Source organism: Botryllus schlosseri, chromosome 3 (genome assembly GCF_051294905.1).
Source record: "Botryllus schlosseri isolate E-star chromosome 3, Bs_hap1, whole genome shotgun sequence".
Lineage (NCBI taxonomy): Eukaryota > Metazoa > Chordata > Ascidiacea > Stolidobranchia > Styelidae > Botryllus > Botryllus schlosseri.
In genome coordinates this window covers 36,966,879-36,979,057 of record NC_137238.1, presented here as the reverse complement: position 1 = coordinate 36,979,057, position 12,179 = coordinate 36,966,879, and the positions used below count along the sequence as shown (strand labels likewise).

The 12,179-nt window shown below is 39.7% G+C and overlaps 1 protein-coding gene and 1 long non-coding RNA gene across 2 annotated transcripts in view; one reads left to right on the top strand and one right to left on the bottom strand.

The window, feature by feature from the left end:
* The window catches only part of LOC145435257 (uncharacterized), a 344,196-nt gene that overhangs the window by 71,831 nt on the left and 260,186 nt on the right, over window positions 1–12,179 (bottom strand). The gene's annotated exons all lie outside the window — the stretch shown is intronic.
* LOC145435204 (uncharacterized) lies at window positions 7,937–10,204 on the top strand. Its single transcript, XM_080312532.1, has one exon. The coding sequence runs from the start codon at window positions 7,993–7,995 to the stop codon at window positions 9,055–9,057; it is 1,065 nt and encodes a 354-aa protein (XP_080168658.1). The 5' UTR covers window positions 7,937–7,992; the 3' UTR covers window positions 9,058–10,204.

The following is a 12,179-nucleotide window of genomic DNA, read 5'->3' as shown; positions in this document are numbered from 1 at the left end:
AAAGAAGTCATTGAAATATTCGGGGCAACGACCGCAGTGAAACTGATACATAAACTTGGCGATTTCTAGTTTCCGCATATCTTCTATGTTTAGGACGCCAAATCTCTTCAGCAGCGATTTATTGGATGGGCAGCCAGGCCCCTTTGGGGCCCTAGCTATGATTCGGAGTACTTTATGCTGTAGTTTCTGCAGTGGCTTGAGTGCAGTTTTACTGGCAGCCCCCCAGCAGAGGATGCCATAATGTAACTGCGATTGGATTAAGGATTTAAAGAGTAGGTGACGAGATAGCATCGTTGTTCAACTGTGTGGCCTAATTAATCTCGATATTGAATTCATGCGACCCGCACGCTCTACGAATTTTGCAACGTGGCCCGCGACCCGTTTTAAGTTGACGACCCCTGGCAGAAGCGGTGTCTTGCAAAAGCCTAGAAGTGTGCCGTGCTACAAGTCGGCGGCTACGGAATTAAAAATAAGAAATTTCAGCCTGGTGTAAATTGCCATTGTAGTCGACAAACAGCACGATTAGGCTACCACAAACGACATTAGGGTTGAGTACATCGTAAATGCCGATAATGCAAGTCTTCTCGCTTCGCCGAACTTACGCGTAAGCTCCACTCTCGCACGCTGCGCACATGCGTACATAATAACGTACAGTCACTAAAATTTGACCTAGGATGCAAGTAGTGGGGAATCTCGGCAGACTGGAACCGCGGGCCACATTATCATGTAAGACGGAAAACTGTCCGCGGGCCGGACAAAATCCCTTCGCGGGCCGGATCCGGCCTGCGGGCCGTAAGTTGCCCGCCCCTGCTGTAGACGCAAACTTGGACATCTCGATTTCTAGATGCCCAATTAGACTAATTAGTGAGATGCCGGTAATATAATTCTAATTTAATTTGTGAAATGTTTCTATGCTCCAATTTTAATATCTAATTTCTGGTTTTCGTATAAATATTACAGGAGAACTGTATACTACAGTGCAGGGGCGTATCTAGCCGAAAAAAACGGGGGGTACCTTTAGAATAGGGGGGTGTTATAAAAAGGAGAGTGTGTTCCTAGTTCTAACCGATTGATCAGCTCAAATGTATGCAGAAATGCAGTATTACCACGGTCAGATCATCTTCTCGTTTTTGTGACTGCCTCTTTCGTATATACAAAACTAAGTACAACTAAACATAACATTGTAACCCGTAAGCGAAGACAATAGCATCAAGAGAGACAGCGAGGTATCTTGACCTTAATTACCAAAGCGAGGATGTTATCACGAAAGTGCGCGCAGATCATATTACAGCACATCGGAGATCTCTCCATTTTGCGCTCATATACGAACACTCGAACAGTGAAGATACGCAAATGAATGTTTTCGTTTGTATCAATTGTTCAGCCTGTTTTTGCACATGATCTGGAATAATTTTGTTCTAAATCAATATGATATCTACTGCCTGCCAATATTTTGGTGTGTGGAGATGTTAAAGAGCAATTAACGATTGAGCTTGTGCGATTGCATCACGTGGATAACAGTGGCCCGGCGCAGGCTTAGGCTCGCATTCAAAATGCCTTCCAAAATGCGTTTGCGGTTCAAAAGTGACAATTGCGAATTGTCGAGACAAAGACTAGAGCTTCGCGTTATTACAACATTACGTTGCACATTGATGTAGAACTATTACGCGCCGCAAATCACGGAGCGGCCTAGCCTACAATGTTTTTACTACTGGCCAAGCGCATTAAAACAGGACGGCAACCGAACTAAAGCATCGCAAATTTGGTCAATACATGATAGATTCCATATAGGACATTTGATTGGTACAATCTGTTTTGGTACTGTAGGGATCTGCTATCTCTAATGATACAAGCCTAGCACGCTTGTTCTAAACGTTTGTTGATAATGAACTCGCGCAGTATCGAAATTTCATGGCGTCTATTGCGAGTGTTATTGTAACTTGATAATAGCGTTCAGATGAGACGAGAGAGCCATGTGACGATGCGCTTCTCGGGCTTCCGTAGACGACAGAACAATACGAGAAAAAAGCATCACCTCACTGCATTGTTTGCTCGATCGATGGCGTGATGATGCCGCGCGGCAATACGGGGATTATCCATAAGAAATATTAGATCGATGGAAATAGATTTAGGAAGGGGTACATTCCAGCTTGGAAACGGGGGGTACCGGACACCCATTACCCCCCCTAAATACGCCCCTGCTACAGTGTATAGTACAGTGCTGGGATCAAGTCAGTACCTTTGAGTCACGAGTCATCTCGAGTCATTGCACATTTTGACTCGAGTCAAGTCAAGTCAATCGATTTTCGAAGGTGACTCGAGTCAAGTCAAGTCACTCGTTTTTTGGAGGTGACTCGAGTCAAGTCAAGTCAAGTCACGAGTCAAGTCACAATTCAAGTCAAATTAAATTTTCGCAGTATCAGTGACGATTCAAACTCATTACATTTTGCTAGCTGTGTGATAAACAGAATAATTGGCCATTTATCTTGAATAAAATAACGAATATAAAGTTAAATATGCATGCAAGAAGGCGTTTTACTGCTCACGCACTCGTAGAACTGCCAATAAAATGTGTGAGTAACTGTATAGTAGGCCTATAGCTACTGCTACATGCTACAGTCTGTTATTATCAACCAAGAGGGTTGAATACGAAGCCCCGAGAAGTTGAAACAAATTGATATGATACAATACACTTCCCATCTACACATCCGTGAGACTATAGACGCATAAACTATAATCGCTCGATTTTTAAATCATACGAGAGGGTTGGTTAAGGTGATCACTGTAATCAATGTAAGCACTGGGCCGCCTAAAGAAACACCTGAGATAGTTGCTTTTGGATTAATCTACTGCTTCTACTACCACAACGTAAGCTGTGATCATTTCGGTTGTGTTCAATCTATTTGTGATGTAACAATGCAACGATGCGAACAAACACAAAATACAGTGATTTAATCGACATCGTTTACTTGATGACTTGAAATTGACTCGTACATTTTTCTCCGAGTCACGAGTCAATCCACGTTTTTGAAGCGCCGAGTCAAGTCAAGTCATTTTTGCAAAGTAACTCGAGTCAAGTCAAGTCATAGGAAAAAGTGACTCGAGTCTGACTCGAGTCATCCCAACACTGGTATAGTACGAAACGAGCCAAGTTTGTTGCACAGACATTTGATATTCTCATGCTAATAACCGAGAATAAACTATGCTTTGATATTACCTGAACTTGATTCAATGTCCATGTTTTCACGAATTCAGTAATTAGAATTCAAATCTACTTTGGAAAAAACTTGTGTCTCATAATTTTAATTGTAATGTAATTTGGAAATAACTGTGCAGCTATACTGTAATATTTTGTGTATAATTCGCAAAATTTGCTTGATTTATTGTCCAAAAATCTGGGGTGCACATTATGCATGGGCATTAGGGCTGTTCAAAAATAACTTTTTTTCCCGATTCAAACCGCTCACCTCTTAAATCGTCAGGTTACCCTAAAAGACGCTGCACACCAAATTTGGTTCAATTCCAACAAGTATAGGGCTCCGCAGATCCAATTGAATTTTTTAATTTGAACAGAAAAATTAAAAAAAATTAAAATTTTTCTGTCAACCCCATGAAATTGTTGAGATGTCTTCAGAGACCATGCAAAACAAATTTGACTCACTTCCAACTAGTAGAAGCGGAGTTATTGGAGTTTTTTGTTGATAATCCTCGGATTATCCACCAATCAAGGATAATCCGAGAAATTGTCAAGTTGTCCGAAAAAACGATGCACAACAAATTTGGCTCAATTCCAACCAGTACAAGCAAAGCTATGGAGTACAATATTTGGTTTTGGAAGAAATAGTATTTATGGTGGCAAATTCATAATAGGTCTAGCCACCGTAAATGCTATAATTTGAAGTCTCAAATTTTGAACTTAATAACTTCTTTTCGACTGGCTCGAATTGAGTCGGATTCGTTGTGCAACGTTTCTTCAGACAATCTAACAATTTCATGGGATAGCCAGTATATTTGAAAAAATTTTATATTTATTTTTATTAAATACATCCAAAACTTTTTCTCTTATAATAATGTCACTATGGGTTGCCATTGAGCCAAAACTGGTGTGCAGCGTTTTCTAGGTAACCTAACAATTTTGTCGATTAGCCAGTACAATTTGAAAAACAAGCCATTTTTGAACAACCCTAGTGTAGTGTAGTGCGGGTTATCTGCATTCAAATACAACTGCTTTGATACATTGACACTCGATGATATGTAGACAGTTACAAACATAGCTTTAAGTGGTTGCTTGCATTTATATAGTTTTGTTTGAAACTAAAACATAGGGAAATGTCTGTTATGCTCAATGATTCCGACAATTGTGCACCAACAATTGCGATTGGTTGGGAATGTCAATAGTGCTGCGTACAATCTAATGATGCTCTTACTCAGAGGTGGCTAGTACTTCTACTTTTCAGAGCACTCAGGTATATTATGCCTACTTTCACTACTTCCTGAAGTGGTAATGGTTTAAGACTACTACTTGATAGTTTTCAGGTTTTTGGGCAAAATTAGGCATAGGATACTTACTTTTTACTTGTATATCGCCACTTCTACTTCACTGGTACTTCTACTAGAGTGCCGATGATGACTACTTTGAACACCTTTCCTCTTACTTTAAACAGGAATTTCTGTATAATTAGTACATTGGGCAAACCATCTTTTTCACACAATTTCTCTACTACAGTGGTTCTCAACCAGGGGTCTGTGAAGCGTTTTCTTGGGGTGCGCAAAACCTTTGAATTTGCAGCATGATTGACATCCTACCGTAATTTTCCATGTGTAATGGGCAAAATTGTATCGATATTTTGTCCTAAAGTCGGGGGTGCGCGTTATGCATTGGATAGGACTACAGCAATTCTTGAAAAAATCCTCCCTCGCAATAAAACTTGAAAGCACACCTGTCTTCTTGTTTGTTGTCTATCGCGAATCACATTCCATCATCCTGCCCACTAATTCGTATTGTAAGTATTGGACGCTGCCAATTAGCGAGAAGCGTGAAGAGATGAAACGAGATTCGTGTGTGCTGCACAACAGTATACCATCTGCTGCTCAGTTGTTCATTGATTACTGTGTAGGCGAACAAGCCTCGCTGGTCTGATTTATTGCGTCAACAGCAGGCATGAGTAATCGCATATCTACAACATGCCAGGTGCGCAAGATATCATCTCTGGCTTGAACACTAAACAATTGCATCTGCAACAGTCCTGGTTCCGCTGGCCTGAAGAATTGCAGCTACAATCGTTGGCCTGGGCAATCGCACATGCAGTAAGCCTTGTGCGCAAAATATCGTCGCTGGCCTCAACTATCGTGTCCCGGGCCTTGCATGCTTTGGATCCTATCTCTTCATCGTTCAGAGACAATGGCGTTAAGTGTATAATGATCAGTGATCGATAGGGCAAGTTTTTGCAACTTTATTCTACAGCTTCCGGCAGCTTCCTAAGTATTCGTAAGATATGTATAATGCAATTTTAAGCTGTTTGAATGAATCTTATAGTGCAACTTTTGTCCATTTTTTCATGCAACATTCTGCAACTTTTTCGATTTTTCATGAAAGTATTTACGATTTTGGTGAAATACACTGCGAAATTCGACTGAAACACCGAAAATCAGCACTGAAGTAACGCTGTTTCGGGTATTTCGGGAGATGAGCCGGAAAATTGACCCTTTTTTAATTTTTTATTTTAGTCAACCGAGCAAAATGTGGTCGAAATGCAACTTCTGCAACTTTTTTACTGTTTTAAAAAATAAATGCAACTTTTTCTCGGATTTAACTGCGACAAAAACTTGCCCTAGTGATCGATATGTCATGATGGTTCAACAGTGACATCGAATCGTCACGAGCAGACTTGCGGCAGTAACTTGAATTTGAGGATTTTGAAAATAGGGGTCCTGGCCTCTAAACCCTAAGACGGTTTTGTCTTGACTTCTCGCAGACATGTTTATACTGCCACGAGAATAATTATTCTGGCCGTGGTGAAAATTTACTAACAAGCTGCTGCTATATTGATCAATTCAGTACACAAATATATATTTGTTAAATAGCCATATCTTATACCGAAAAGAGCCATATATGGCTCGCGAGCCATAGGTTCCCGACCACTGCCATATTCAAACTGCAGGGAAATATTTACTTTCCATTCCAGCTTATCTCTGTGGCTCTCTAATGCAAATGGTTTGTGCCAAAATTACAGGCAAGGCAAAATTACTTTGAAACGTTGAAATATTGTCGTGCCTGTACTTTGAAAGACTTGACAACTAGATGATACTAGAAGTATAATTAGACTAATCAAGTGAAATGCCGGTAATCCAATTCTATACTCTAATTTTAATTTCAATCAAACTTCAGGTTTTCTTGCTAAATGCTACAGGAAAACTGTATAGTGGGAAATGAGCCAAGCTTGCTGTGCTGTACAGTATAAAGACATTTAAAATCGTCCTTATGACAAAATACTCCATTTCCTATGAACTGATCTTGATTCAATTTTTGAATTTTCGTGAATTCAGTAATTCTAATTGAAATATAATTTGGAATAATGTATAGCTGTCATTCCACTTTTACTCTCATTTAGAAAAGCTGAACATTTTATAGTTGTCCAAGCCTCTGATAGTATGCAGCCCCGCTTGGTCCACCATTTATGTTTGAGTCATTGAGTCAGATATGTCATGGTCATATCTGAGTTCTCTGTAAAGTGTTGCACGGTCTGCCCGTTCCGACAGTTAGAGTTAACCATGACCATCTGTTAAAAATTTATTCAGAAAACTTGAACCTTGAAATATTGTAACTTGTATGTTATCTCCACTGTGACGACTAAGGCAGTTTTGTGAAATCTGTGACGACCATTTCCGCAAAAAGAGTGACTTGGAGCGAAGTATTCTAAAGATTGATCACGACTTCAAGACCACCAGTTTGATATTACGGAAAAAGGGTTTCTTGAATCGGTAACGTCAAGCTAAGTATGGATTATGCTGGTGCTGCGATCACAAATACTAAATGTGAAATATGTGGGAAAGCATTTGTTCGGAAGGAAAGCCTCAAGCTTCATATGGAGATGCATGCTGGTATGAGAAACCATACATGTGACGTATGTGCAAAAACATTTACCCAGAAGGGTACGCTCGATCGTCATATGAAGATGCATGTTGGTTTCAGAAACCATACTTGTGACGTATGTGCGACAACATTTACTCGGAAGATTGCACTCAATCGTCATATGAAGATGCATGTTGGCATAAAAAATTATAAATGTTTTACGTGCGACAAGGAATTTTCTCGTGAATGTACCCTCAAGAGTCATATGATAATGCATGCTGATATCAAAAGCTATAGATGTGATATGTGTGGGAAGGAATTTCGTCGTAAAAGTAACCGCAACCAACATCTGAATACTCATGTTGGCATCAAAAATCATCAATGTGATATATGTGGAAGAGGATTTACTCATAGTAGTGGACTCAAGCTACACGTGGATATGCATGCGGGTGTCAAAAACCATAAATGTGACGTATGTGCTAAAACATTTACTCAGAAGGGTGTACTCAATCGTCATATGAAGATGCATGTTGGCATCAAAAATTATAACTGTTTCATGTGCGACAAGGAATTTTTTCATAAATGTAACCTCGTGGATCATATGATAACGCATGCTGATATCAAAAATTATACATGTGATATGTGTGGGAAAGAATTTCGTCGTAAAAGTAACCTCAAGACACATCTGAATACTCATGCTGGCATCAAAAATCATAAATGTGATATATGTGGAAAAGGATTTACTCAGAGTGGTGGCCTCAAGCTTCATATGGACGTGCATGCAGGTGTCAAAAATCATGAATGCGGCATATGTCTGAAAACATTTTCTCAGAAGAGCACCCTCAAGGGGACAACATATGGAGACACATTTTAGCGTCAAAAATTATACATGTGGTATTTGTGGGAAAGCATTCACTCAGATGTCTGGCTTGACAGTCCATATGCGCACACACTCAGATAACAAAAGACATATATGTGGTATCTGCGGGAGGAACTTTCACAGAAAACGAGACCTTGGGAATCATCTGAGTAGCCATACTGGTGTCAAAAATCACAAATGTGAGGTCTGTGGAAAAGCATTTGTTCAGAAGTCTTACCTTAAGCTTCATATGGATACACATGCTGGTGTCAAAAACCATAAATGTGACATATGCTCCATAACCTTTACTCAGAACAGCGGCCTCAGGAGACATATGGAGATACATGCTGGCATAACGAAATATAAATGTGATGTATGTGGCAAGGTCTTTACTCACATTCGAAACTTGCGGAATCATGTGGATATGCATGCAGATATCAAAAACCATGTCTGTGATATCTGCGGGAAAGAATTTCGTGAAAAAAATAGCCTAAATTATCATATGAATGTTCATGCTGGCATCAAAAATCATGAATGTGATATATGTGGGAAAGCGTTTTCTCGGAGTTGTGGCCTCAAGCGTCACATGGACCTTCATGCTGGTGTCAAAAATCATGAATGTGACGTATGTCTGCAGACATTTTCCCAGAATAGCGCTCTTGTGTCTCATATGGAAATACATGTCGGCGTTGAAAATTATAAATGTGATATTTGTGGGAAAGCATGTGCTCAGATTTCTGCATTAACAGTCCATATGAATATGCACTTTGACATCAAAAACCATAAATGTGATATCTGCGGGAGGAAATTTAATAGGAAAATTAACCTCCAGTGTCATATGAATAGTCATGCTGGCATCAAAAATCATATATGTGATATATGTGGAAAAGCGTTTTCTCAGAGTGGTGGTCTCAAACTTCATATGGACCTGCATGCTGACATTAAGAATCATAAATGTGATATATGTGGAAGAGCGTTCTCTCAGAGTGGTAGCCTCAAGCTTCATATGGACCAGCATGTTGGTGTCAAAAATCATAAATGTGGCATATGTACGAAAACATTTTTTCTGAAGAGCACCCTCAAGCGGCATATGGAGATTCATGCTGCACTTGAAAATTATAAATGAGATATTTGTGGAAAAGCATCAAGTCGATGTCTGGGTTGAAGCTTCATGTAGATATTCATGCTAATATCAAAAACCTAATATGATTGTGATATCTGCGAGAGATAATTTCATAGTAAATATAACCTCCGGCATCATTCATGTGTCATTTGAATATGCATACTGGCGTTAACAATCATAGATGCAATGTATGTGGAAAATCATATATTCTCGGAAGGGTACCTCATGCGTCATGTGGACAAATATGATGATACCATAGCTGAATATATACTGATAACGTCAATCAAAAAGTAACTCCATGGTGTGGAAATGTACTCCCAGCATTGGTATCAATACAAATGAGATGATATCCGTTAACTTTTCAGGATATGCTGGGCTTGCCATGAAAAACGCAGCAAATAAGTTCAACGTGGTTATTGCTATCGTATTTCTATCATTGAACTTTCGGACCACGACCTGACCTATCGATCCCCTTCCATGACATGCCACCCCATTTTTTGTTGCTTGCTTTTTTCTATACTATCTTCTTTTACTGTTCATTCATTGTGCATGCCTCCTCTCTACATCGCCTACATCGTGTGATTCCATGGACTACTCCAAATCGCTTCGACACCTTCCTATCTTTTCATTGTATGTCATTTTGTGGTGTATTGAACTCAGTGGCGGCTCGTCCTATAGGGCAACTGGGGCATTCAAATTCAAAATGATGTGTTGGATTCAACATGACAGGCCCAATCTATGAGATGACAATGGCGTATGTGTCTGAACTCTTTGACCTTTCCGGTTAGGTCATACATAATATCTGGACTCGAGTTACAGTCTTGTATAATAGTCTTATATATATATGAAAATGAGAACTTGGATGAGGTCTTTGCTTTTCTTGAAAAGAATAATTTGATGGACGATTTAATGTCACAAAATTCAGTGGTTTGCCAAGTAAGCTGCTGCATCACATGAATGAAAGCTGCCAACTGGTGGAAGAGGGGTTGAATCTGACAGAACTGAGATAATTTACAATGACGCTGCAGTCGTAATGATGATGGATAGAATCGATCTGCAAAAAGATTTATGTAGAGTGCTTGTATAGTACACCACTATAGCAAGTTTGTCGTGTTGTGATATTACTGAAAGAGAATTTGTTGTTACCTAATTCGATTGTATCATGTTGTGACGATTGAAGGTTTTAATATGCTGTCCTGTATCTCTTGTACAGACTATAAACTACTATAGGCCTACTGAGTAGAGGGAAGGCATACTGGAGAATTATACATGCAGGTATGGTAAATTTCAGACCTGGTTTCTAGTAAACAAAGTACTACCATTCTTCAAAACGTGTTTTTTTTTCAATCAGAGGACTTGGACTGACTAAGCTTTAAAAAAATTATATTAGGATAGAGATTGATTAAAGATTGAAGATGTTTAGGGTAATTTTATCTCATTTCAACCAAAGAAAAATCGATTTCGATTCGTCGCCATCAAATTTAGGATTTTGCTGAAATTTGGCTCAAAACAGTGTGTAGGACAGGGGTGGGCAAACTACGGGCCGCATGCGGCCCTCGAGAGTCTAAAGAAACTTATTTGAAATATTGATAAAATAAGTAGGCCTACTAAAAATCGAATTAATGCAGGGACTTGATTAAACTTTTTCTTAGTATATTTCACCATGATAATTCTAAGGCAGTGGTTCTCAACCTGGGGGACGCGCGCCCCTTGGGGTCGTGAAAGCATCTGAACGGGAATGCGAAGCTGAGCCCAACTGAAAAGTTTTTTCGCGCTCCGCGCAATTTACATATCATTCATAATTATGGCTTTGTATTTCATATTTAAAAATCTCCCATCCATACTCACAACTTTCCATGCCACAAAACCATCCGTTAGGATTGCCAGCATCCTGGTTGTGTTCTATGATATGATGATAAGGGGGCGCGAACTCTTTCACCATCATAAGGGGGGCATATCTTAGAAAGTTTGAGAACTACTTTCTAAAGTAAGTACTTCCTAGATTATTCTCCATGTTTAATAATCTAGTGGCAGTTTGCAACAATTCAAGAAATATTTCACGCGGTAGTTTCGGAGGTTCAAGCGTGCCATCATAAAGCGCGTCTGCGCAGATTTCGAAAGTTTCCGACAATGGTACATTGGTAAAAAGACTTTTCACATCAAATGAGCTAAGAAATACATTGGACGGATTTAATTTGGCGCGTTTTAATTCGTCTACAACTTTCGAAATCTGCGCAGACGCGCTTTATGATGGCACGCTTGAACCTCCGAAACTACCGCGTGAAATATTTCTTGAATTGTTGCTAACTGCTACTAGTAGCGTTGAATTCAGCTTCAATGACACAATGTTCTGCCAATGCAATGGCATTGCGATGGGTTCACCGTTGGGACCTAGTTTGGCCGATATATTCGTGGGATACCATGAAAAGAAATTGTTTGAAAACGTCGCAAAACCTCTCCTCTATTTTAGATGTGTCGATGACACCTTTGTTGCCTTTAAAAATGAGCGAGAGTGTGATAATTTCTTCGAAAAATTGAACTGTCTCCATCCAGCTCTACAATTTACCGTGGAAAAGGAAACTGATGCTGCCCTTCCCTTTTTAGACGTCTTAGTAGAGAGATCAGGACAAACGTTTTTAACGTCGGTGTACAGAAAACCTACCTTCTCTGGTCATTATATCCGTTGGGATTCATTCTGCCCGAAGCGGCGTAAACTAAACCTTATTTCATCTCTTGTCAATCGCGCCTTGCGCATTTGTTCACCGGAAAAACTGTCACGTGAATTGGATGATATCCACTTGATTCTGTCCAAAAATGGCTAACCAGACCAGATATTAAAATGCTCCATCTCCAGGGTTTTGAAAAAATCGGATATAGCTCCCAAATACGGACCAGAAAAATGCCCGGCATTTTTACACTTACCTTGGCTAGGTAACGTGTCCAACCGTTTTGAAAAACTCATTAAGTCGGCTGTTCACCGTTGTTATTACAGCGTAAACGCGCATGTGGTGTACACAACGAAACCCATGTTGCCCAACTCTCGAAAAGATGTACTTCCTGCCTTTAATGCAAGTAATGTTGTTTACCAATACAAGTGCCACTGTGATAGTAGGTATGTAGGACGT

Excerpts from the sequence above, each read along its gene's own strand:
- LOC145435204 (XM_080312532.1), top strand. The coding sequence starts at position 7,993 with ATGTCTGGCTTGACAGTCCATATGCGCACACACTCAGATAACAAAAGA.